Raw genomic sequence first — 24,224 nt, 5'->3', positions numbered from 1 at the left:
GGACATGAAGAGGACCTCTCTGTGACAGCCGAGGCCCTTGTGCAGAGCTCGCTTTGGGAAATCTCCTCTGGCAAGGGGACCCTACAGTGAAGTAGCTGCTCCAACGCCCTGACATCCCCACCCAGGGAGGAGGGCAGAGCCTGGCATGGGCCCCAGGAGTCTGCAGGCACAGCAGGACTGAGCAGGCAAGGGCTGCCTGCCCCGTTACGCTGGATGAGGGCCTCAAACTGCCCGTGCCAGGAGAGAGGGGTCTTCGAGGAACTGGTGCAAGTGGCAGACACAAAACAGAAAAGGGAGCAACTTGCTTGCGCCTGTTTTCTGGAGCTTGGAACAGAGATGGACATTTTTGCTCTTACCTAGAAATGCTGCCCGAGACCGACAGCAGCTTCTTTGTGGTACTGTCGGGGCAGCTGCCATGCCCCACAGACTCAGGCTTGGGGACCAGCTCTTTGTCTGTCCTAACGAAGGCAGATTGGGGCCTGGATATTTGCAGAAACCAGAGCCTTGGACTCTACGCTGCTGCTGATCATGGCCCTAATGGCAAACAAGGGGCTCAAGTCATCTTGTGGGGACAGTCTCTTACACCAGCTCCTGGGCAACATTTGATACCCACCACTGTTCCTTAGCAGAGACTTGTTATGGGGCTAATGCAAAGGAGCCCCTGCAGGGCAAGGTCAAAAAAGTCAAGATGGCAGCCACACATGAAAAACGGCAGAGCTTCAATTGCACCACTGCAGCCGCCATCTTGTCTTTTTTCACCATGACCCACAGACACCCTGAACTCCTGGGTGCTGGGCTAGGCAGCACATTGTCTCCAACAGTGGGTTCCTGTGCAGCAAGAGAGGAGCCAGACCAGAACTGAGAGCCAGTCAGAATCAAGGGTTTATTGGAACAACTAAGTGACTAGTTGCAAACAACCCACCCACCCAAAACTGAAGTAAGGATTTACTGAAAACCTGGGGGAGTTGTGTGTATGGAGGCTCTTGTTTTAGTCCAACGTAAATGAGAAAAATACTCTGGACGTTTCCCCAAAACAGAAATAATAGCAAAGTATGTTATACATTCAACATATACTGTAAGTACTGATTACTACAATACAAAGCAACAATTAAAAAAAAAAAATTAAAAAATGATACTGCAAAACAGCCCAGCGAGGGGTGCCCTGTCCAGCCTATTGGCATAGGGCTGGGGCGCAGCTGCTGTCCCCTCCCAGGTCATGTAAACAGAAGGACGAACGAGCAAGAGTCTGAAGCCAGGCTGAAGGGGGACTTGGGTGCGGGAGGGATGGGTGGGTGGGCCACCTCCGGATCCCCTCCCTATCCCTCCAGCGGCCTGCTCCCCCAGCCATGGGGGCTCCAGTTCCAATCCAGCCTGGACAAGGAGACCTTGTCTGGACTTATCCAGATGCTCACGGAGGGGAGGGAGGCTCAGCCGAAGAACCTCGCCTCTGCTGGTCTTCTGCTGCTTCTGTGCAAATCCAGGAAAGCTGCAGTCGTGCTACCCCTTTGAAAAAATTCTTCCCCAAGAGTCAGGAACAGGAATTCTGGGTGGTGGTTTTCCAAAAGTCCCCAAAGGCAGGAAGATGATACAGGACACTCTCCAAGCAAAGGCTTCACCCAATTCTTAGATCAGTCACTGAAAACAAGGTTTCCTCAGGAGGAGGAGGGCAGGAAAGGCCGCAGCCAAGATGCCAGGGCCTGGAGAAAAGCCAACACCAGAGGCGGGGGGAGCAGCACGGCCAGGGGCAGAAAAGCATTCTGAATTAATTTATTATTAATAATAATAATAATAATATTAATAATAATAATACCAAAAATTTACTGAAACAAATTCCTACATGATCTGGAGGGAAACAAGTTAAAAAACAGAACCAAGCTTTCTCAGAGTTAAACTAAAAAAGAAAAGGTAGCACATGATATGAATGAAAAAGATGTACAAAAAGAGAAAGGAAGTGTGTTTAAGCACAGTGACAAAATTCAAAAACAGAAAAGTCAGTAAACGAGAGAGACGCAAAAGCAATATTGCACCACGGCCAGGAGGGGAGTGGGGGAGCCTGAGCCTGGGGGCAGGGGGTGAGTAGTAGAAGGCCGGCCGGCAGGCGTCAAGAAGGCTCCCCCACCCCTTGGTGAGCGCCCCCTCGGTCTGGTCTCCGCACAGGGCAGGCCCTGGAAACGCCCTTTCCAAGCATCTGCTTATTGCTGGCCCAGTGTCTCTCCCTTCCTTCGGCCGCTGGGCCGGGGGCAAGGGGGGCTCCTGCCGCCGCCCGCCCTTGTTGATCCACCCCCGGCCCCTGGGAGGGGCAGACTGGAGTAGCTGGCGTCGCAGGCAAACGTGGCGGCAACGAACATCCGGAAGGAACAAGCACGCTCTTGGGCCAATGAGGAGGAGGAGGAGGAAGAGCGGGAAGAGTCGCCACTGCCTTCCTTCCCAGAGAAACGCGATGGGTGTTTGGCGCAAGGCTGCAAGATACTGTCGGGTTGAAATGGACCTTTCCGCTCCAAGCTGTACACAACCCTGCCAAAATAACACCCAGAAAAGGAAATGTGGGGAGCTGGGTTGGAGCAGCCAAAACACCTCCCTTGAAGGGTGGAAAGCTAAAAACATGACCCTTGGCCCTTCACCCCCCACCCCCACCCCCGCAAGGCACTGGCAGCCTGGCACTCCCAGCCACCCCTCCATTTTCTGACCACTAAGCCAGGAAGCAGCCCATGGCCTGTGATGCCCCAGGCACTGATTCGCACCTGCACTCTGCCCCCAACCCACACGACCCTCCTCCAGGGAGCTGCTCCTTTGCTTCCCCTCCCCAAAGAGGGGCTCTGCTTCTACAGGAGGTTGGGCCAGGCAGGGCACCCACCCTCTCACTTGGCACAGCCCACTCCCCCCTCCGGCAGGGGACACAGACTCACGGCTGCCATCTGCTTGCTAGACCCCCGCTTGCTCCACCCCAAAGGGAAGCTCCGGGTGCCTGTAGCTCAGCAGGACGTCCGTCACACACGTGGAGGGGTAGCAGGAGGCGCTGAGATGCTGGCTGCCGTCACCCAGGTTGGGCTGCTCCTGGCCTTCCAGACGTTCCCCGCCATCTGCGGGGCCAAAAGAAAAGAGGGGAGGAATGCTTCAGTCAGACCACCCCCTGGCTGATGGCCTGGGCTGCAGGGAGGGGTAGCAATGCAGGGAGAGGCCCACCTGCCAGCCAGTCACCCTCCTGGACCCACGCACAGGACCAGGCCCTTCCGCCCCAGCAGCCCTGGAGGCCCCTAGTCTGGCTTTGTATGCCTGGCACTCACCCCTTCTCTCCCCATCAGGGAGCGGCTGGCTGCCCACGAGGGAGGTCTGGCTGAGAACAGCATCAGCCATGCGGGCAGAACTAAGTGCTTTCCCTGCCATGAGGCTCATGCCCAGCAGAGGGTCCAGCTGCACCTGCAGCAGCAAGAAAAAAGGGGCACCGAGAGGCTGCAGGAATGCATAACAGAGGGAAGAATCCCCCCGCCACCCCATGGCACAAGCAGGACATGCTCCCAGAGAGAGGGGGCTCGGGCATCTGCCCCGGCCAGAGTCTCCTCAGCCCTGGAAGGGGAGTGGGGCCAGGCCCTCCCTCTGCTGGCACCCAACGCACGCACGTAGGCATCGTCGCTGTTCTGGATGGTGTGGTGTCTCTGCAGGGGCCGGGATCTGGGATGCGCACCAGAAATCATTCTCGCTGGGTACGCCACAAGTCCGTCCGCATCCGCCATCTCCACGTGCCTGGGTGAGTTCCTTTCCAGGCTAGCAGGGACCATGGGATCTTGACGGACAAGGCGGGAGGGCAAAAGAGGGTTAGGGCCCCTGGGAAGTCTTCTGGCCAGCCTGATCTTCAGCCCTCAAGCCCAGCCCAGCCCTGTCCAATCCAACCAGCAGCCACAGCTCACGGGTTTCAGGACCGACTGCCTCCTGATCCAGCTGGGAACTTTGCGGGGGGGGGGCGATCATTCACGCACAGTCCCAGCTGGGCATGCCAGGCCGTGGTCCTGCAGCCTCGCAACGACACAGAAGTGTCTTGTGCTGTGAACTCCCTTGAGCCGAAGGACCCAGGAGTGGGCCATGGCTCCCACTGGACACAATGGATCCAGGTTGGGCTAGGAAATTATGTCTCTGCACACGAGGGAGACCTAGGGCTGGCTCCTGTCCCTTCAAGGATGCACGTGCACACGCACACACACCGCAGTCCTCCCTTACTTTCCTCCCTGGCATCTAGGTCAGTTTCCTGAGGTGTGCCCACTCTGAGAGAGACACACAGCAGAAGGGCAACCAAGAAAACCCACTCCCAGCAGCAGGCAAGGGAAGCAGGAGGGCAGACAAAAAGGCCACTGAGAGGGGTCTCACTGGCACGCCCAGGCCAGGCCTCCCTGCAGCCTTCTCTGCTCCCTGGCAACCAGCACCAGCAAGCAACCCAACCCAAGGGGGAGGGCAAGGCCAGCAGCTGCCCAACCTGCCGCAGTCAGGAGGCAAGTCACTTTCCGTCAGGGCCAGGCGGACCCATTGCTCCACCAAGGGCAGCCAAAGAGCAGCTTCCCTGGCGCACAAGGGCCCTCGGCCTCCACAGCAGGGCTTCCTGCAGCCTGCTCAGCATCTCCACCTCCTTGCTCTCCCACTCAGGGATCTTTCTTTTGGCCCTGGGCAAACTGCACTACCCAGGATACGGCTGAAGAGCCCTGGCTTCTGGCCAGGACTGAGCAGGTGTGCGAAAACCGGCCTCTTTGTGAAGGGGGCTCTTGTGAAAGATAGAAAGCAGGAGGCAGCTGGGGGAGTTCTGCCCCCAGGGCCAAGCAGCTTAATGTCACAGGAGGCTTCCTACATGGCGAGGCAGTGGCACAGGGCACAGGGCAGCACCTTGATGGGGTTGGGCACCAAGGAGAGCGTTTCTGGCTGCAGCCTGGGCTCTGCCGCCTCGCCTTCCTCTCGTAGCCCAGGTGCTGAGTTCAGATCATCTTCCCTTTGTCCAAAACCACTTCCCATCCCAGAACGAGCTGTCAGGCATCCATGCTTTAGAGAACAACTTGCCAAAGCCTCAGGTCCGGCCTCACAACACCCCTATGAGGCAGACTATCACCAGACCTGCTTTATGGTATCTGCAGCCAGATCCAAAGCCACGTCTGCCAATGAGGATGCAGCAGTGGCGGCTCCTGGTCATCCAGCCCCTCCCTCTGGTCCTCCCCGCAGCCGAGCACGCCACTGCTCCAGGCACCTCAGACGCCTCAGGACCTGCCCCGCCCCGCACCAGGGAGGGTGGGCCGAAAGAAGCGCTGCCCTCCTCCTGAATCAAAAGCTGGGGCCGCAGAAACCCAGGGGGCTGAGGATGCCGCCTCCCCTCCCCCAGCTGCACTTCGGTCCCACTGGCAATGCCTGCGAGGGCGCCCTCTTGGGGCCGGGGCCAGGGCCAAGCCTTACCTTGGCAGGGCGCCTCGCTCCGACCAAAGGGGGAAATGGTCCGGGGCTGGTACAGGTGCGCTCCCAGCTCCGGCTCACATTTGGCTGGCCCAAACAAAGAGTCCGAGTCCCCAGGCCCTCCTACGCTCAAGAGGAGCCGCGTCTCGGGGCAGCCTTTGGTCTTGCTGCTGGAGAAAGCGTCCCTGGCGCCCTCACACAGGCAGTCCGCGTCCTCCTCCATGCGTTCCGAGTGGAGCAGGGCCGGGGGCAGGGCGTATCCACGGCCCGGGACTGGGACCAGGACCTGCGAGGCACACTCCTGCCCCCTCACTTTCAAGAGGTGCTGGGGGCCGGGGTGGGGGCGGTATGGGTCGGTGTTCGGGTAAGGCAACGACAGCGGTGGTCGGTCGGAGAGTTTCGGGGCCATGCCGGCGGCTGCGTGTCCCACCTCCCCGTGGCTCATCTGCCGGAACAGCTCCTGGAACTCCTGCTGCTGCTGCTGCCGCCGCTTGATCAGCTGTGCCACCTCCGCCTGGGGCAGCCGCAGGTCAGGGTGGCCCGTGAGTGAGTGGCGGGGCGACAGCAGGCCCTGCAGGATGGGGGGCACCTGCTGGCGCCGGCTATAGTCTGGTGGGGTCGGGGACAGCAGGGCCTGATGCAGGGCCGAGGCGGCGTAGTGCTGCTGTGGCTGCTGCGGGCCGCTCTGGGGAAAGCCAGGGAACTGCTCCAGCGGCGGGACCTTCAGGGCCTGGGCCGGAGGGAAGCCCATGGGCGTGGCGGGGCTGAAGCCACTCGGGGAGACGCGGGATGGCTCAGGGAACAGCTGGGGGTGCAGGTGCGCCTGGCTGTAGCCACCGGTGGCCGGATACCTGTAAAGAGGGAGAGGGCACACAGAGGGGGAGGGCTGGGCCAGGGCCATCTGGATCGGCTCGCTGCCCGGGCAGACCCACAAGCCACAGGAGGTTCAGCTTGTGCCTCGGGGAGGCTCACCTGCTCCTGAACAGCCGAACTGGAAATGCCCGCCCACCCCCCACCCTCGGTCGGCCGGCAGGGCTGTACCTGTGGGGCTCGGCGCTGTCTGCGCTGAGTTGCTTTGAAAGGGGCCTGTGTCCGTAGGCTAGGGAAGCCATCAAACTGGCACGATGGTGCATCTGCAACGGACTGGTACTGGGGGGAATGGGCAAGCCCCGCCCAGCCTGCTGAAGACTGCTGCCCACCAGGTCTCCTGGCTCCTGCATCGGGAGCGGGACGGGCTGCCCCTGCTGCTGCAGGCCCACGCAGGGCAAGGCCAGGGTAGGGGGCGGGGAGCGGTTCCCGGGCTGCTGGAAGATGGTGCTGTGTGGAGGCGGTGGCGACGGTGTCCCCCCTTGGAACTGCGTCTGGGAGGCTGCACCTGCAAAGAGCAACCCCTCCATTGAAGGCTGGCCATCTCAGAAAACAGCTGGAACTCCCTAGGCAGCAGAGGCCGCATGGAGCAGACCAAACTCCTGCCTGGCTGGGGAAGGGGAGGGGCCTGCCTGCTCGCCAGCTGACACCTACTGTGGGTCTGGAGCACGCTGCTGCTGACGGGCGGGGGGCTGCTGTCCGTCTGCCTGAAGAGATGGTTGCTGGGGTGGCTTGGGGGTGGGCTGGAGGGCTGGATCTGTAATCTACATGCACGCACAAAAAATCAGATGTTGCTTTGCAAACCACATCCCTCACTTGGAGCCTCAGAAGAATGTAGCACAGTCCGCTTTGTGAGTCTGTCCCTCCGGCTGGTTGGCCAACTACTTGGGCCCTCCCTTCCCACAGGCCTAGCAGAAAGGAGACAAGAGGACCCTTGCGCCGCAAGCCACAGCCCACCTGGAACATATTAATCATCAGAACCCAAGAACAGAAGCCGGGCCCTGCTGGATCAGGACCCTGGCGTGTCGAGTCCAGCAGTTGTTTTCCCAGCAGCCCACTTGCTGCACACAGAAGACCACTGGTTCTCAGCACGTGGCCTTCCGAGGCAGTTCCCACTAACAGCCACTGTTCTCCAGGACTTCCATGAAATGGTCCAACGCTTTTTGGCATTTCGTGGTACCGAATTCCAGTTTAATTAATAAATTCAGGCCAGGAAATGAAAGGTGCTGAGCCGATCTCCATCTTTCCCAAGAACCAAACCCAGGAAACAATTACAAACAGAGGGAATAAAATTTATAGGGAACTATTTCTAGTTCAAGTAACGTATTTCTCATACAATGCCGAGTGTTCACAGTGAAAGAGCTTTGACGTTATTTACACCCATATTTAATTCTGACTCTTCTGTAGCCAGGGCCTGGAAGGACTCAGTGTTTTCCTCTCATCCACCTTCTTACACAAGCTTAGGTCAAAGCTCCAGGCTCAGCTTTATTCAGCCGAGGGTGATTAACCAGTTGTCCTTTTAGTGCCGTGCTCAGCAATTCCCTCATCTGCTCTGCCAGATTCCTGCAGTCTTTTCCTGCTGGAAGGGAGCAAAGCCACAACTCCTGCTGAGGTTCAGGTCAGTTTAGAAAGATTTCTCCTGTTTTCAGCCAGGAACAACCAACCTGCCTCTTCCTCCTTTTCCCTGAGACCAGAGCAAGACTTGGGCTTCCCAAGTGAGCCCTGCTGCAGGCCCAAAGCCAAAGGACTTCTCTCCTTCAACTGATCCAGGAGGTGCCAGTGCTTCCCTGCACGACTGGTGGCAGGGAGAGGGCTTAAGGCCTCTGCCCCCCCCCCCCAAGGAAGGCTTTGCTCACCTCTGGAGCTGGTGAGTGAGCAGCGCAGGCTGGTTTTCACTTGTGGCTTGCAAGGGCGGAGATGGCTGTGGAGGACGGATGCAGTCCTGTGCAAGGGACAGAAAGAGGGAGGAAAGACGGGATGCTGATGAATGGCTGCCACCACCAACCCTCCTCCTTCAGCAGTACGCAAAAGGAGAGAAGCCCCTGCACTAGAGTCAGGCTGAACCATGCCCTGGGATTCGGCAGTCGCCCCAGATGCCTGAGAGGCAGCAAGCTTTGCAGAAGCCAGAAGGGAGGGTGCCAAACCGAGGAAGAAAGGGTGGAGCAGAAGGAGGCGGGAAAGAGAAGAAGCAAGGAAGGACCCTCCAGCCAAACCAATCCAGCAATGCACACAAAGCCACGGCAGGAGGCCCAGCAGTATCTGCCCACCTTGAAGGCACCGGTACCTGGATCTGCTGCTGAAGGATCTGGTGATGCTGCTCCTGCTGGTACAAGATGTGCTGCTGCTGTGTCTTCTCCAGAGTCCTCTCATCCATGTGCCCACCATACATCTTCTGGAGCTGCTCACATTCCTGAAACAACCCCCCGATGAGGCTCAGCCATTGCCCAGCTGCAGAGAGCCAGAGACGAGAGGGCTGCAGGCAAGCCTGGCCCGATGTGACAGCGGCCAGGGATCACCCACTTGCTGCCTCAGCGTTGCACGAGAACAAGAAGCCTGGAGCCGCTGGGCAGCTTTCTCTGCACGTTGCCAGAGGGAAAGCCCCCTCTCCTGAAAGAAGCCGCCCTATCCCGCTCTCCCTGCAGGTTCCCACAACAAGATCTGAGAGGACCGAAAAGCCTCCTGGGCTTAGGAGCACCTCAACAGCAGGTCCTGGGCATCCCCACTCCACTCCTATTTGCTCCCCACCTTCCCTCCAAGGACCCTCAGACCTGTCATGTGTGGAAGGCACACTGAGGCTCCCCACACAGCCCTTCCAGATGGCAGAGGTTCTTGGCAGAGAGGCGCATCAGGGAGGTCCAGTGGCCATCTTTCAACACACGTGGGTGCCTGGCCCCAGAATGAACATACACAATACAGGACTCTAATGGGAACCCAAAACTGGCAATTCTTCAGGGAAAAAGAAGGATTTCTGCCATGGGAGTTCCCAAAACAAGGGCTCCTAGCATTACGAAATATACTGTGCCGTTCTTCTGCCTTCCAAACAGCAAGAAAAAAGACAGACGTGGGTTGCAAATGGAAGATGCCACTCTCTGGGCTTCAAATGCAATCCTGCAGGCCAGCTGCATGTTAGGCCGTCCACCCGTTCCATTGCTCTCTCTCACACACACACTGCCCTGTACCTGCTGAAGCTGCTTGATACTGCTGTGGTTGCCCATCTTCTCCAGCTGGGCCTTGAAGGCCTGGATGCTGGCTGCTCCGTCAGAGAAACGGCGCACTGGAGAGAAGCGCTCGGTAGGGAGGTGCAGCGTGTTCGAGTCCTTGTAGCCGTAGCTGTGTAAGCACACAGAGGAGGAGGTCAGAAGTAGCAGCCTAACCAACAAGGCAACTTCCCCAAGTCTGGTCTCCCGCCCCGACTCGCCCCTGATGGAACAGGAACCAACTATTTGGGACAGAAGGATCTGACCACTGGCTGTGTGCAAAACATACCTTATTTGCACCTTATTGGTAAGCACAACCAATGGAAGTGAAACAGGTGAGAAACAGCCACCACCTGTTTCTAAGTCCAATGCAACGTCTGTGGATGCTCTGGCTCCAGGACCTTCCTGGCCGCCTCTGCAGGCTCCTGAACCACCATGACAAAGAAAGATCAGCAGCAGAGGAGGAGGAACTGGAGGGTCACTGTGTCCCCTGCATCTGATGCCCTCTTTCCAAGACAGGAAAAAAACAGGGAGGATTTCACATTCTCTGGCATTTGCAGCATGTGCTTCTGTTCACCATGGGAGCCCCAGGCCCAGAAAGGCTGGTGTTGAGGGGCTGCTGGATTAATGTCCATCTTAACTACAAGAAAAACTGAAATGAGCTGCCATTGTTTCCTGGTCATCTCTGGGATGTTACAAGGTGCCGAATCAAATCCCCAGTAAGTGGGTGGCAGGAAGGCAGAAAGACTTGGCCAGGCTGAGGAAGAGGCTGCTGACCCCAAAGGCACCTCAGCTCCAGGGACAGAATATCCAGACATATTTCAGTCTGGCTCCAGGCTTCAATTCTGGACGAGCAGACAATCCAGATATGGGGCATGTTATCTCTGTTGGTTCTGACAGACCTTTTAGCAGCATACAGTGCTATCCGGCACAACATGCTTCCGGGACAGGGGGCTTCTTTCTGGCATCCCACTCTTGCTATGGGACTTGCTATGGGACTCCAGGGATCCAAGGTTCAATGTTTCTTAGGGGCCAGACTAAGATACTTAAGATCTATCGGGAGCTGCTGGGAGGGATTTAAGATGTGCTTTCACCTAAGAGGAAGGGGCTGGAGGAGGGCAGCCAAAACAAGCATCAATGCAAACAAGAGGTGTTCCTGGTCAGGAAGCAGGCCAGGAAAGAGTTCAGCCTGCCATGGCTGGGGCAGCCTTCCTCTGAGGAATGCTGGAGGGATCCAGCTTTGCATCTTTGCCCAGCTTAAGCTGGTATGCCAACTCAGCCCTGGCCCTCTTTCCTACCTAGAAGTGGATTCTTGTCATGCCCTTGACCTGGAGCTACCTTTGGCGAGTCCTTGGAAACAGCCCCTGGGAGCTCATGGGCAGGACCAAGTTATGCTGGACCTGCAAAGGCTGCACTGGTCACCAGTTGGTTTCTTGGGCACAATTCCAATGGCCAGCCCAATTCCTCCAATGGGTCTGAACCTCCCTCTTTAGGAAGGGATTCCCTCCAAGGGTCCTGTGAATTGCAGAAGAGGCTATCTCATGATACTTTTGGGAATGCTTTTAGCATTGGCTTTTGGCTTTCTGTCTTGTACACACTATTTGTGCCTGCTTTAAATGCTGTATGATACCCTGAGTGGCATATATGATTCAGAAGGATAGAGTAGAACTGAATAAAGTCAACCAAACTATTCTATTGTTTCATGGGTCGGAGGAGAAGAGGAGGAGGAAGAGAAGGCCTGGGATGACTCAGTAGTGCCAAAGCCCACCCACATTCTCAGCTACGCTGATGAGTATCTCCCCACCCCCACCCCACATCCATGAAAACACTGGCTGAGTGGCCTCAGCTGCTAGCACAGCATGGCGAACAGCTTCTGGGGGCAGGGGCCAGCCCCTTGCCTCACTCAGCAGCCTGGCTTCTTGCTACTTCCCCAGCCCAGATCCACCCCACGCCACCCCTGACAGGCCACCTCCAGGGTACTGCAGGGAAGGCAGAGGAGGGAGTATGGCTTGCCTTCCCTCTGGCTGTCCTGAGCAAGGCCATACAAGTTAATGAGCAAAGTACTGGTGGATACCAAGGAGTGCACCCAAACCCTTGTGCTTTCATGCAGCCTGACCCATTTTGGAACTGCAGCAGCACTGCGGACACAACGTCAAGGCAGGCTTAATGCCAAAGGCCTCTCAGGCTAGGGATCCCAACCCCGTGTGGTACTCAACAGTGCCAGATTCCAAGTCATGGGGCCACCTCTGCAAGGGCGCGGGACCCCCGCCTGCCAAAATCACAGTGCAGCTACTCTCCAGAATGCCTGCCCACCCCCCGCCACATTCCTGCTCTGCAACAACGCAAAGGCTGCAGCTGTCGGGAGGCAAGAGCTGAGCCCTTCCACAAAGGTTTGTGGCGAGAGGCTTTCAGCCTACTTGCTTGGCTGCCCGCTCCAGAGGCAGGTGCCCCTGGGAGCCCAGACAAGTCCTCCCTGGCTTCCCTTGGCCTAGAAACGAGGGGGTAATGGAAGACACCCAGCTTGGAGCAGCTTCAGCCAAAAGCCCCAGCTGAGTCACGTAAGGGCCGGACTCTTATCTCTGCCCTTTTGCTCAGCTTCCAGCGTGGCATTCGTGGGGCCCCAGCTGGGTCAGAGTCCACCTGCTCCCCTGGTGACATCACTGCTCTGCCCAAGGAGGCCTGCAGCCTCCTGCAAGGCAAGCCAGGCAGGGGGGGGAGCTCACCGGGAGCAGGCTAAGACAACTGGAAGAGAGGGAGCAGAGCCCCTCCTGCTGGTCTTCCCAGGGAGAGAGGAGTTTCGCACCCTCTGTGGCAAGGGCGCTTCAGGCCCCGTGTCACAGACTGAGAAGCCATTTCACAATGGTCAACGGTCAACTGGTGCCTCTGCCACATCCACTCCCCACCCCTGGAATTCTACCAAGGAAGGCCTGCAAGCAAACACTCCACTCCAGTGCAAATCCCTGATCAAGCTGTTGACAAGAACAAGGTCCAGAGGTCATTTTCTGAGGGCGGCTGTCGAGGGGCAGCCCTGTATCAGTGCCCACACAGGAGATCAGGTGCTCCAGCCACATCCCCTCCTGTCCTGCTCGCGATTCAGATCACACAGAAGTGCTGCTGCTGCTGCTGCTGCTGCTCTCCAGCTCAGCCCCGAATCCGCTTCAAGCCCTGGAGAGCTTGCAGGTGGTCGTCCCGGGTCGGCCAGCTGCCCACACAGGACCGGGCTGCCTGCCTGCCTGCCTGCCTGCCTGGAGGCTAACCAAGTCCCCACCTTTGCCATGTCAAGTAGCAGAAACCCAACACAGACAACCCCCCCACAAGGCCCCTCCTCTCCAGCCAAGGGGGCAGGAAGCTCGAGGGGCGGCCTGCCGGTTGACAGCTGTGGGCATCCAGGCCAACCGTGTGAGCCGGAAGCCTCTCTTCTGCCCGCACCTAGATTCCGGGAGCGGAGCTTCCGAGCGTCCGGTGCCACTACTCACCGGTGCTGGTCAGGTGCCAGATGTGAGGCCCGGGAGCGGAAGGGCTGCTGTCCCAGCTGCCTCTGCAAGTCGGGCGGGATTTCCGCAGTGGGGTTGGTCATAGCCAGGGTGTGCCTTTTTGACCTATTAGCCAAGTATCTGCAACAAGCAGGAGCACATTTGGTGAGCAGGAGCACATCTGGAGGGAGAGGCGGGGCCTGGGATGTTCTGAAGGCAGAGCAGCAGCAGCAGCAGCAGCGGGGGGGCACCTCTTGCCCACCTCTCTAGAGCTTTGTACCGGGGAGGGGGCGCAGAGGGACAGAGGAAGAGAGAGAAAGGCCAGCCAGTTTGGCCCAGACCACCTCTGGAGAAAGGAGAAATGCCAGCCGCAGAGAATTAAGCCAAGCAGGTGGAGTTAAGAGCAGGCTCAGCCATGAGTTACAGCAGCTGCAGGAGGGGGACTGCGCTGGCCAGAAGGAAGGAGGGACGGAGGAAGGCTACCTCCGCCCTGCTGCCGGGCCCCCCAAGCAGTGCGGGCATAGCAGAAGAACCACTCTAGTGTGGGTCCCATAAGCAGAAGTCAAGGGCTGATAGGAGGGCCACGAGGGGTCAGAGAGGAAGATCTGGCCCAGCCTTCACGCCCAATAGAGGAACTCTATTGGGGGGGGGGGAAGGCTGACACTTATCAAAGGCTTCTTAAAAGACAAAGGAAGGGCACTTAGTACACAGCAGCTACAAAGAGCAGCGGCAGCAGCAACTCTTCCCCAATCCACAGGACCTTGCGCACATCCAGATGGGAGGGGGGGAGCAGAAGAGTTTGCAGGCTAGAGGGAAGTTAGTGGCCAAAAAGCAGGCCGCATCTGCCCCATTCGTGCTGGGGGAGAAGAGGGCCACTTTCTGAAGGCTCTGGACCCGCCGCTTGCTCTGAGTGACTGCTTTGAGCCTCTGGGGAGCTGCCCTGTCCAAGAAGAGAGCTAATCGCAAGCTGCATTTCGAGCACAGGCTCCCCAAACCCATCCAGTTTGGGTGGAGAGGCAGGGTGGAGGTCAGATATCACTCCAGAGCAGCCACCTGGCCCTAACTCATTTGCCAGCAGAAGATCAAGAGGAGGCCATTCTGGCAGTCAGGAGCAGAGAGAGGTCAGCTCATGCAGCTGGTCACTCCTCTGCTCAACAAGATGGATGTCTGGCCGATCAAGGGAAGGACAGTCCACAGCTCAGGGCAGAGCATGTCCTTGAGAAGAACTCAAGGTCAGTTCACTGCCTTGTTCTTTAGGACAGAGGTCAGAAACATGTTCAGGCCCCTTTCTTCTCAGATTTTTTTAAATGGGGGGGCACTGGATGTTAACTAAAGCATTAGGACAAGCACCTCCAGCTTGTCTTTGTTCTTAAAGAGTGAGAAGTAAGAAAGATCCTTTTCTGCTAGCGTTCCTGGAGGGAATCTGCTGGTCACAGATGTTCTGCTCACATGGACCACAGCTTCATTTCAGTCTGGTCCCATTCCGATGTAAGGCAACAAAGGCAACCCCATCAGAAGGTCATTCCTCTCCACCACGTACCTCCGGCTCACCAGACAAGATGCAAAGGCTCTGCATTTCTACAGCCCTTAAAGAGGGGGAGGGCCGTAGAGGTGCCTGGGCTTATGAGTTCCATCCTGCTCTAATGACATCCCAGGCTTTCCCATCCAGTTCCCCAGCCGGCTCCTCAAGGAAAAGAATAGCCCTCATTTCCAAAGGAGTATCTGACCAGTTGCCTGGGAGTCAGGCCAGCCAGGTACCAAACTGCCCTCATTGCAACAGAGGCTCAGCAGAAGAGATGGAGCTGCAATCCAAACTAATACCGAATCTGGTAGCACCTTAAAGACCTATCAAACACTGTGTGGGCTACAGCCCATTTCATCAGATACTTATGCTGTAAATGCTAGTGCGCCTTTAAAATGCTGCAAGGCCACTGTGGGTTTTATTGCAACAGGCGAATGTACTGACCACTGGGAATCTGCCAGCCAGACCCCTGCCGGTCTCTCCCAGGGCACAGCTACAAGAGGAGTGCTAAAAGGAAAGCCATCCACGACTACTTCAGCAGTGCTGGTGCAGGCCAGAGGAGGAGACATGGCTGGGCACCCATCAGGCAGTGCTGGGTGGCTCACCTTGGAAGTTATACTTACAGCTGAGCTCCAAGTGCCAGAAGGACTCACTCCCCATCCAGTCATCAGCACAAAGAGGTTAGTAAGAACCCGGGGTGGGGGGGCAGTCCCCGGGGCAGCAGAATCCACACAGAAAATCAGCACCCAAGAAGCAAAGGCGAGCAGAAGCCCCGGGGTGGGGTGGGGCTGCTGCCGAGCAGCCGCAAGGTTCCAAGGATCCCTCTGATGACAGAGGGCCGGAAGGAGCATTACCTCTGCACAGCTTCCTGATCGGGCTCCCCATCTGAGCTCTCCTCATCCACAGGGGTTACAGCGGGCACTGCCTGAAGGGAGACAAACCACAGGCTGCGCTCTGCCAAAAGCTTCTCCGACACTCCTGCAACCCTGACCCAACAGCCCCCGAGGAGGAGGAGGAGGAGGAGGAGGATCCCTGAACAAGGCAAGATGGAACGAGTGACTCAACCCCAGAGGGAACCATCTTAAGGGAGTGTTGCTGCCCAGGGCTTGGGAAGCAGGATGGCGACGCCATGGCTAACCAACCCTCCCTGGGACCAGACCCGGCTGGGCCCTGTGCGGGAGCCGAGGAGGAAACAATGCCACCCCTGCCAGCGAGGCGGAAAGCCAATTCAGACACCTCCTACATACGTGGCTGGGCGCCTCTGTCACCTGACACAAGCAAGCACAGACGCTGAGCCCCTTCCTGGGATCCACGTACGTAGAGATGTCCATAAGGAGATCGGGGCTTACTGGTGTCATGGTTACAAGAGGAGACGGGCCTCGAGGACGCTTCAGGAGCTGCTGCGTGTGCAGCTGGATGTTGGCTCCACCGTCGGAGGCCCTGCGCCCAAGCGGTCCCATCCCGTTCAGCAGCTGCAGCGTTGGTGGCTGCAGCAATGACTGCTCCTGCAACCAAGCCTTCCGTCACCTCAGCTCTTTGGCTCGCTGCCTCTTGCAAAGGCGGGGCCAAGGTCAGGGCCCGAGCAGGCTGGGGCAAGCCCAGCCAGGCCAGCAGGGCTCCCTGTGCCCTCGCTCTTCGGCAGCCTTCTGGGGCTGCTGAGCTGAGATGTGCAGAGGAACGGGGGAAGGGTACCTTGTACTCCAACTGGCCAGTTGGCTGGAGGTGCTGCATGGGAAACATGTTAGCTGCCATGTTCACATTTGGGGCCACCTGCAGGAATGGGGCCTGTGGGGTGATTCGTGGGAAGCCTGGGAGCAGCTTCTGGAGATCCTCCATCACTTCAGTGCTGCATACACAAAGATGACAGGGCTCAGGGACCCTCAGATACGAGAAGCATAGACTGAAGCAACCGGAGATATTGGCCCATCTGCCTTTTGGTTTCAGAGTTTCCTGGCCAAACTGCTGGTGGAATGGCCTGAGAAGCCCATCATCCCACTAATATTCCCACCTGTTCCTTAGGGGAGAGCGAAGGGGACAGGGGAGGGGCAGCAAAGCTCACCGAGGATCAGCCACGCCCACGGTGTGTCTTCGCATGGAGAGGTAACGGACCAGAGCTTCGGGAGACGGCTCTTCTCCTTCGTCACTGTCCAAGTTCATTGTGCCATCCGTCTGAAACAGGAAGGCCCCAGAAGGAGAAATAACGCACAAGCCTCCAGAAGAGGAAGAGGAGACCTCCCTGGACAGAAGGACCCTTACCTCGACTATCTGGTTTTCTGGGTTGATGAGCTGCACTTGTGGGACGCTGAGGCTCACTGGGTTGCCAGCAGGTTCCGTCTGTAAAGCAGACCCACCACCCAAGTTCTGAGTGCCCTGGAACATGAGCCCCGCCTCCACCCCCGGCTTTGCCACCAGGAGCAGGCTTGGCCCAGGTTTCACCACTCCCAACCAGGTTGTCTACTAGCACAACAGTTGCTTTGCTCAGGAGGGGTGGGGAAAACCATGTTAAAGAAACTGGGGACTCAGAGTGTCAGACTTCCCTTCTTGCAGTCTGGACTTAGAAACAGTCCCAGAGACAAACATCTAAGATCCGTGGTTAACAGTAATTATTAGAAGGAAGGGTCAGGGGACACAAGAATGGAAGTCGGTCTCCTGCTTTCAGAAGAGACACAAGTACACAGGCAATCTAAGGCAGCAAAACCCTTGTCCATTTCCTCCCTCTTTTTCTGGATAGAGGGCCTATTTGGTGAGGGATGGGTCTGCATCTGTCTGCATCTGTCTCATTTTGACAATGGTCATTCCTGCCAGGATGTGAAGGAATCCTCAAAGAGAACATTACATCAGTTTGGTGGTGACAAAGAAATTCTCCCTCCACAAGACACTTCCCATCCATCCCAGTGAAGTCCTATGTGATCCCCAGCTTGCTTTCCCTTGGTGGGGCCCTGTAGAACCACTGCCCCTCTCCCCCAGACCTTGGCAGGTAAGGGCTCTCTCACCATCCATGCAGAGGGACAGAGGACAGCAGTCTCATCCCCCAACACAAGTGCCCATCTGCCAAGCCAGACCAAGGGCAGCCCTCCCCGGTTTACAGGAAGCTCCGATTTGAAGCCATTGCTCCAGAGCCCCCAAGTACTTGTGCTGGAGCACGGCAGAGGACAAGGGGGCCCTTTCTGTTGCTTTATGCTGGCCGACTGCCAAGCAACAAAGCTGCCTCCCACTCAAGACTGACCTGGACACCGGCTGGTGCTGGGAAGGTCATCGTCCGCGGAAGGCTGGGCAGGGCAGAAATACGCAGGTTTTTATGCCTCTTCTGGCGATCACAGAGAAGGCTGTAGATTGCACTGTAGTGATCGTAGGCATCTGTCCTCAGTGACTAGGGGGTCACAAAAGCCATACAGTCACTGTTCCCTGCCCCAAGGTAATGCCCAAAGGTCCCAGAAAGGCCAGTGGCACTGGTACCTGGAGGGTGCGTTCCTTATCCAGCCCCATCTCAGCCATGGCCAGCAGCACCTCTTCGTTCAGTGGCTCCATCTGCCTCTCGACTTTCAGTTGCTGACATTCTGCTATTAACTAGAAAGCACAGAAATTTTCAGGGACGGTTGTTTCCACAACAAGAAAAATCACAGAGGCTCAGGGGTACTGCCTATGAACTGGCTGAGCAGGACATCACGCATCTCCTGTGAAATTCCCCAGTCAAGAAGAAGATACAGCATAAAGCTGAGAGGTGACCAAGATAAGGCTGGCAGGGAATCAACAACAGGGGACCCATGCTGGCAGGAACAAGCTCCTTCCCTCGCCAGCAGCTCTGTATTATCCTGCATGCAGGAGACTCCTCCACCGCCGCCGCCGCCTCCAACAGCTCATCCGCAGAAATTATTCCTGGCTACAACACAGCTTTAATTTCAAATGGCATAACACGGATACACATAAGAAATCATGACTGTAACCCTCGTGATCAGTGAGGTGTTTGAAAACACACATTAGCAAAGTCAGAGGCAGTGCTGCTGTCCACTGAGTGGCTCTCTTCTTCTGGGCAGAATTCACCTCACTACTACACCTGGGCACTATACCTGATACCAACCACTTCCTACAAGCTGCCTACTAAGATTTCACAAAGCACGCACAGAGTCTGTTTATGAGATATCCAGTGCATGACCTCTTCTTCATCTTCTAACGCATGAGGTGAATCAAACAGGGCCCATATGGGTAGTCCCCCAGGAGCCCCCCAGGTGCTCCCCAAGCTCATGATGCAAGAAAGAAACACATGTTAATACATTTAAAAATATTGGCCTATGCTATGCAAAGAAATGGAACATTGTTGCCATAAAATCTGGACTCTATTTGTGGAATATACGTGCAAAACTCAAAGGGCTTCCTCTGGCATATAAAACTCACAATCTTCGCGGCCCATCAGCTGCCAGCAAACCAGTTTCAAGATGCTGCATCAGGAATCAAAGCTTGAAAGAGCTTGGGATAAGGCTGCCTGAAATAAATGCCTCAATTTACAGCAGCGAGCTACCTACCTGCTCCCTCCCACTCTCCAGGGACAACTATGAATGCTGGCAGATCTTGCTCTCAACTGTGACTTGTGTAGAAGGCTACAGATGTCCATCTTCTCTATGGCTGTACCTGCCCTGCAGAACAACCTCCCCTCAAAGGTAGGTTGGCCTGTTCCATGCAACTTAAAAAAGTTCCCTTTATGCTAACATGGTCCACCCAATAAATCTCCCAACCCTTTTTACACTTATACTTTTTATGGAAGTCAGTAAAATAAATTTACTCACTGTACTGAATTCAGGGTCTGTTTCCCCAAGCTTCATCCACTTATGCTTGCAGATTTGCTCCATGGAGAGCCGTTTGCTTGGCTCTAGCACCAGCATGTGGCGGATCAAATGTTCACACTCTGCAAGATGGCAGCATGGGCTAAGGTACTAGGATGTCACCAGAGGACATGCACATCTCAAAACATAACAGTGTATTCCTGCATCCCCAAAGGCAGCACCCAGGACATGCACCCAGCACTCCTTTGCCATGATTTGTGGCTTGATGTGGTCATAAGAACATGAGTTGGTCCACACCTTGCTTTCCGACTGCAATGGGAAGGCATCATAAGTCACAACTCCATTAGACCCCAATGGCCAAATCAGCTGCTGCAGGGCACCAAGAAAGGGGTTCAACCCTAATACTAGTTCTGCATTTGTTCCAGTGCTGGTCTTCCTTCAAGAAACCCAAGAAGAATGGATTCTGAGCCAGCATAAAGAGGGACCCTTAGTCCAGAAGGCCAGTCTTCCTCTTTCTTCTTTTTCATTATGTCACAGAATGTACAGGAGGTTGACCTTCCATCCATCCTGTGTTTTCCCAAATGCTTCACCTGCATTTTTTCCCCACAAAAATTCCATGAAAGGGGATGACAAAAATTTCCACAAAGTTCTAGACTGGTAGCACCAAAGCCTGCCTGCAAGCATCTATGTTTACAGAGAGGTTCAGTCTGCTGGCTGTGGACTGGGAAATGGACTCAAGAATGGTTCACTAAAGCAGCTGAAGAAGGCAGGCAACTCTGGGTCTCAAGGGCGGGAACGCAAGTTTATGTTGGGCATTAAGAAAACTTCTGAATGTAAAAATGGTGCAGCAGAAGGCTGGGAAATCTATTCATCCTAATAATACAGTACGCTCAAAAAATAACAGACAAGGACTTTCCAAATTAAGTGGCAGGCATAAACCTTTGTGCTTTATACTTTTATTACACTTGAAGAGAAAATGCAACAGTAAGCCCATTCATCCTGCAAAGGTTCAGTTGCTGGAAGGGGCATCTCGTTGGTACTTCACCATGGTTTCCCACTGGACAGCTATTGTTGGCCATTCTCTCCTTTAGAGTTGGATCCACACAAACTCACTCCCCAGTAAGAGGGGCTGCAATACTTAAAGAGGGATTTGTGGACTGGTTTAGTAATACAACTAGAAAAGTCAAGAGCAACTGGCCCACTAGTCATAAAAGGCATAGAATCTCATTCCTTTTGGGAATCAGGTAAACAGCAGAAGAAGCATGCTTGCTCAGGGGCTTGTATGCTCTTAACGTATTTTTTGCTTCAGGTTATTTATATGTGAAACCAGAGTTGTTCTGAAACTAGCCTGGAAGGTAAGCACAAAGCCAAGCCCTGCTGTAACATTCACTGGGACTGCCCCTGGGCCAGCCTCCAAGCCTGCCTAAGGAAACCACAGTTGTTCCTCCCTTCCACTGCAGAAGCTACTGCTTCACATCACTTTGCCAGGCATTAAGACATGCAAGTTCTAATTAATCAGACCACAGGAAATCAGGAATTATTTTCACATGGTTCTGAGGCAGAACTGAATTCCTCCCACTGAATGTCGACAGTTAGGTGATGGCTTCCTGCTCAGAGGAAGGAGAGAGGCAGGGGATTGGCAGGGGAGACTTGGTTCGCTTCTCATATTGAGGGGGAAGGAAGGCAGGGAAGTCTAAGGGAGGCCTTTCAAGCCTCTTCAAAATAACTCGCTTTAACATTTCCCCAGGTCTGTCCTCTCCTGGCATCTCACTTCCTGAAAAACTAAAAAGCGTAAGAAAAACTAATCACAGGCTTCTCCCTCCTTCCCACCTATGGAAGTAGAACAGAGGAGGACTCCGGGGCAGGCGGTGGTCCTCACTACAAGCAACAGTTTGGAAGATGAGAACTGGTAGCAACCACTGCCCAGCTTTCCCGCTGAAGCAAAAGTGACGAAGAATAGCCGTGTACAAAAAGGTCTGAAATGGGCTGCTTTGAAACAGCTCTTCCCACAGTAAAGTGAGCCATTTGGATCATCATTTCAAAAACACTGTGCTTGTCTAAGTCTAAATGTGCCTGGCCCAAGAAGGTTGCTTAGTATTGTAGCACATCATTACCCTGGGAGGAAGCAAGGCAGCTCCTCTTTCTGCAAGCAAAGGAGGCAGCCCCATGCTCCAAAGGATGGGGATGGGGTGTAAAGGGGTACCCGTTTTCCCGGTGCATGCTTTTTAGGGCACTGGTGTTTTATCCAATGGACACAAAGAAGCCAAACCCGGTTCCTCTGGTGCTTGTGTGCACACATCGCCATCCAAGCACTGCTAAGTGGCCCGAGCAGCTCAGTGCTGAAGCCAGAGAGGTCATCCAGCCAACCCCTCTCCCAGTGCTCCTTACCTGTTGACATGAAGAACGGAATGCGGAACTTGCCACTCAGCACCCGTGCTCGCAGATTCTGCAGCGTGCTCCCATCAAAAGGCAGGGCCCCGCAGACCAGGACGTAGAGCACCACACCAAGGCTCTGCAAAAAAAAGATGGCTTCAGCTGGGCCAGTCCCCCTTTAGGACAGGGCAGAGTGAAGCCAGCAGGCAGCCTTACAGAGAAAGGCTATGGGAATAAACAGACCAATTTCTCAGCCCAGTGGCTAGAGGAGGCCATTCCTGAACAGGCCAGAGCAAAGATTCCAACTAAATAGAGTACAGAAAGTCTGACACAGTGTGGCCCTTTAATCCAGATAATACTGCCACTCCTGACAGAGGAGAGAAGCGCCAGCAGCCCAGAAAACATCCCTGCCACATACCCAAATGTCCACTTTCGGCCCATCATACTCCTTCCCTTCAAAAAGCTCAGGGGCAGCATAAGGAGGGCTTCCACACCAGGTCTTCAGCAGCTGACCAGGAGTGAAGATATTACTAAACCCAAAATCTGGAAGACAATACGGACCTGATCACACCACTGATTTCCCATCCAAGTGTCTATTTCCCAGTGTCCTGTACAACAACACAACAGCAAGTTGACATCCAGTGGAGGTAGAGAGGGACAAAGAGACCCATTGTCTGGCAAGAAATGCCGTGCCTGGGTGTGCCTTGGTTTTCAGTGAGCTGCCCACCATAACCCTCAAGGTCCCTGTCCTGATCAGGAACTGGCAATCCAGATCCCATCAGCAAATAGATACAACTGTCCCAAAGTGACTTTACACTGGGTTTACACTGAACTGCATTTGCCACTTGGATGTCCATTGATCTAGTCTGGAGATCCTTTTAGAACTCTTCACTGTCCCTTCTGCTTCAACCATGCTAAATAATTATACGCAGCCATTCCATGCAAATCCTATTTCCTTGTCTCTGCTGCAAGGAATGTCATTAATTCACCCTCTCCCTTTCTGAACTTTCTCTACCTCCTGATCCACAAAAGGGCTACTGGCCTTGCCAGAAAACTAGAGGACTTTATGAAAAGTCTTTTGAAAGTCCAAGTTAAAATGGGTCACCTGCTATTTTGATGTTCAGATTTGCATCCAGAAGCAAATTCTCAGCCTTCAGGTCTCTGTGGACAATGTTGTGACAGTGACAGAAGTGTACAGCTGCAACTATCTGCTTAAACTTCTTCCGAGCTTCTTTTTCAGCCATGCGTCCATGAGCCACCAGATGATCTGAAGGAGACCCAGGAGAAGCTGATTACTGGAGGACCAGGCATTTCTGCTGGGTTACCAGCGGGACTTGTAAGGAACTGACCTACAGGAACACTTATCAGGCAAACTGTGGAAGGAGATGGTGCGTAACTGCCAACCAAAACTGCTGTCAAGGTAAGCAGTAAGACTGCTCCCTTGAAGTACGGTACATTTCTTCCCAGATCACCAGCAACTCAGTCGATGCAAAGAGCAAGATGGATTTGCAGCAAAGGGTTCTTTCCTGTTTGGAGAAGTGCTACCTGCTGAGCGCGCTCAGGTTCACAGCCAGCCCAGCCCCACAGTTGCGCACAGGCAGTTCAGGCACCTGAGCGGCCCTCCGTCCAGCCTGATGGCTTCAGAAACACCTCAGTGCAACCAGGCTCTGCCTTGCCAAGGCTTTATGGGAACAGAAAGGCTGGACTGGGGGTGGGGGGGATCACCAAAAAGAGAAGCCTTTCCACACAAGAATGATGTTCTCACAAGGCACTGCTATATTTTTAGATGCCGGTCCCCCACAGGGGAAGAAATAGAGCCCAGGTGGCTACATTTAGTGTGTCACGGGGCGGCAAAGGCTGTCACTGTGACACACGCAGTGCTGTGCACAGGGTGAAGAAGGCTGGGGGAGGTCCACGGGAGACACCCACACAGGCCCCACTTGCACTGATGGGCCTGTCTGTGTCAGAGGCAGCGGAAGACAAAATAAACCAAGGCCCCAAGTGCCATACTCCTCCCCATTGCCGAGGGAGCAAACTACAAAGCCCGCCACTGCTTCTCAGAGAGGGCGGAAAGCAGAAAAGCCGAGCACCGTGCAACGTGGAGCAAAACAGAGAAGAGGAAGGTGGCCCAGCTCGGCAAAGACCCTGGGGGTGGTTTGGGGAGTGTGTGGGGTGAATCTCCTTCTCACATCCTTGACCAAAGAACACAGGTGAGGTGGATGCAGCCATTGGGCTGATCCCAAAGCAGTCCTTTAGAGAAGAGTTGGGGAGGCAACCGGCCTAAGGCTCACCTTTAGACGTGGGCTGTCAGGACCCTGTGGGCTTGGTGGTTTAGCTGAAGCCTCAACCCTCCCAAGGGCCCCCAAGGAACAGTGTACCTGGCCTGCTGGGCTATGACAAAAAGAAGCTGCTGGGGAGGAGGGTGAGCCCGAATGCCAAGAAGCATCACAGGGGGAGGGGGCCCACAAAGCACCACTTCTGTGGCTGGACCATTTCGTCTGGACGCACTTCAAGTGTTGCTGGTAGCAAAGCCACGTGTAAACATTGTGTGTTTGTCCTGGGAAGTCTTTACGTGTGCATGTCACCTTCTGCA

General features: G+C 55.3%; 1 protein-coding gene across 10 annotated transcripts in view; it reads right to left on the bottom strand.

Moving 5' to 3' along the window:
• Positions 1-864: 864 nt before the first annotated feature.
• Positions 865-24,224, bottom strand: part of SIK3 (SIK family kinase 3) — an 84,089-nt gene continuing 60,729 nt past the window's right edge. Inside the window, exons 4-25 of one of the 10 annotated variants that reach the window (XM_063311042.1) lie at positions 22,737-22,898; positions 22,050-22,174; positions 21,647-21,770; positions 19,262-19,380; positions 17,937-18,047; positions 17,707-17,850; positions 16,737-16,814; positions 16,540-16,649; positions 16,173-16,326; positions 15,728-15,985; positions 15,335-15,405; positions 12,962-13,099; positions 9,468-9,618; positions 8,573-8,698; positions 8,145-8,230; positions 6,943-7,052; positions 6,463-6,796; positions 5,425-6,272; positions 3,618-3,781; positions 3,285-3,417; positions 2,907-3,080; positions 2,389-2,514 (exon numbers count right to left, since the gene is read on the bottom strand). In XM_063311042.1, coding sequence (XP_063167112.1) covers positions 2,923-3,080; positions 3,285-3,417; positions 3,618-3,781; positions 5,425-6,272; positions 6,463-6,796; positions 6,943-7,052; positions 8,145-8,230; positions 8,573-8,698; positions 9,468-9,618; positions 12,962-13,099; positions 15,335-15,405; positions 15,728-15,985; positions 16,173-16,326; positions 16,540-16,649; positions 16,737-16,814; positions 17,707-17,850; positions 17,937-18,047; positions 19,262-19,380; positions 21,647-21,770; positions 22,050-22,174; positions 22,737-22,898 — 3,704 coding nt within the window. In that variant the 3' untranslated portion in view covers positions 2,389-2,514; positions 2,907-2,922. Of the gene's footprint in view, positions 2,515-2,906; positions 3,081-3,284; positions 3,418-3,617; positions 3,782-5,424; positions 6,273-6,462; positions 6,797-6,942; positions 7,053-8,144; positions 8,231-8,572; positions 8,699-9,467; positions 9,619-12,961; positions 13,100-15,334; positions 15,406-15,727; positions 15,986-16,172; positions 16,327-16,539; positions 16,650-16,736; positions 16,815-17,706; positions 17,851-17,936; positions 18,048-19,261; positions 19,381-21,646; positions 21,771-22,049; positions 22,175-22,736; positions 22,899-24,224 lie in introns of all 10 variants that reach the window. The other 9 variants (XM_063311044.1, XM_063311035.1, XM_063311036.1 and 6 more) reach the window with 9 other exon arrangements.

This window comes from Candoia aspera, chromosome 9 (genome assembly GCF_035149785.1).
Source record: "Candoia aspera isolate rCanAsp1 chromosome 9, rCanAsp1.hap2, whole genome shotgun sequence".
NCBI lineage: Eukaryota > Metazoa > Chordata > Lepidosauria > Squamata > Boidae > Candoia > Candoia aspera.
This window is presented reverse-complemented; position numbering and strand designations above follow the sequence as displayed.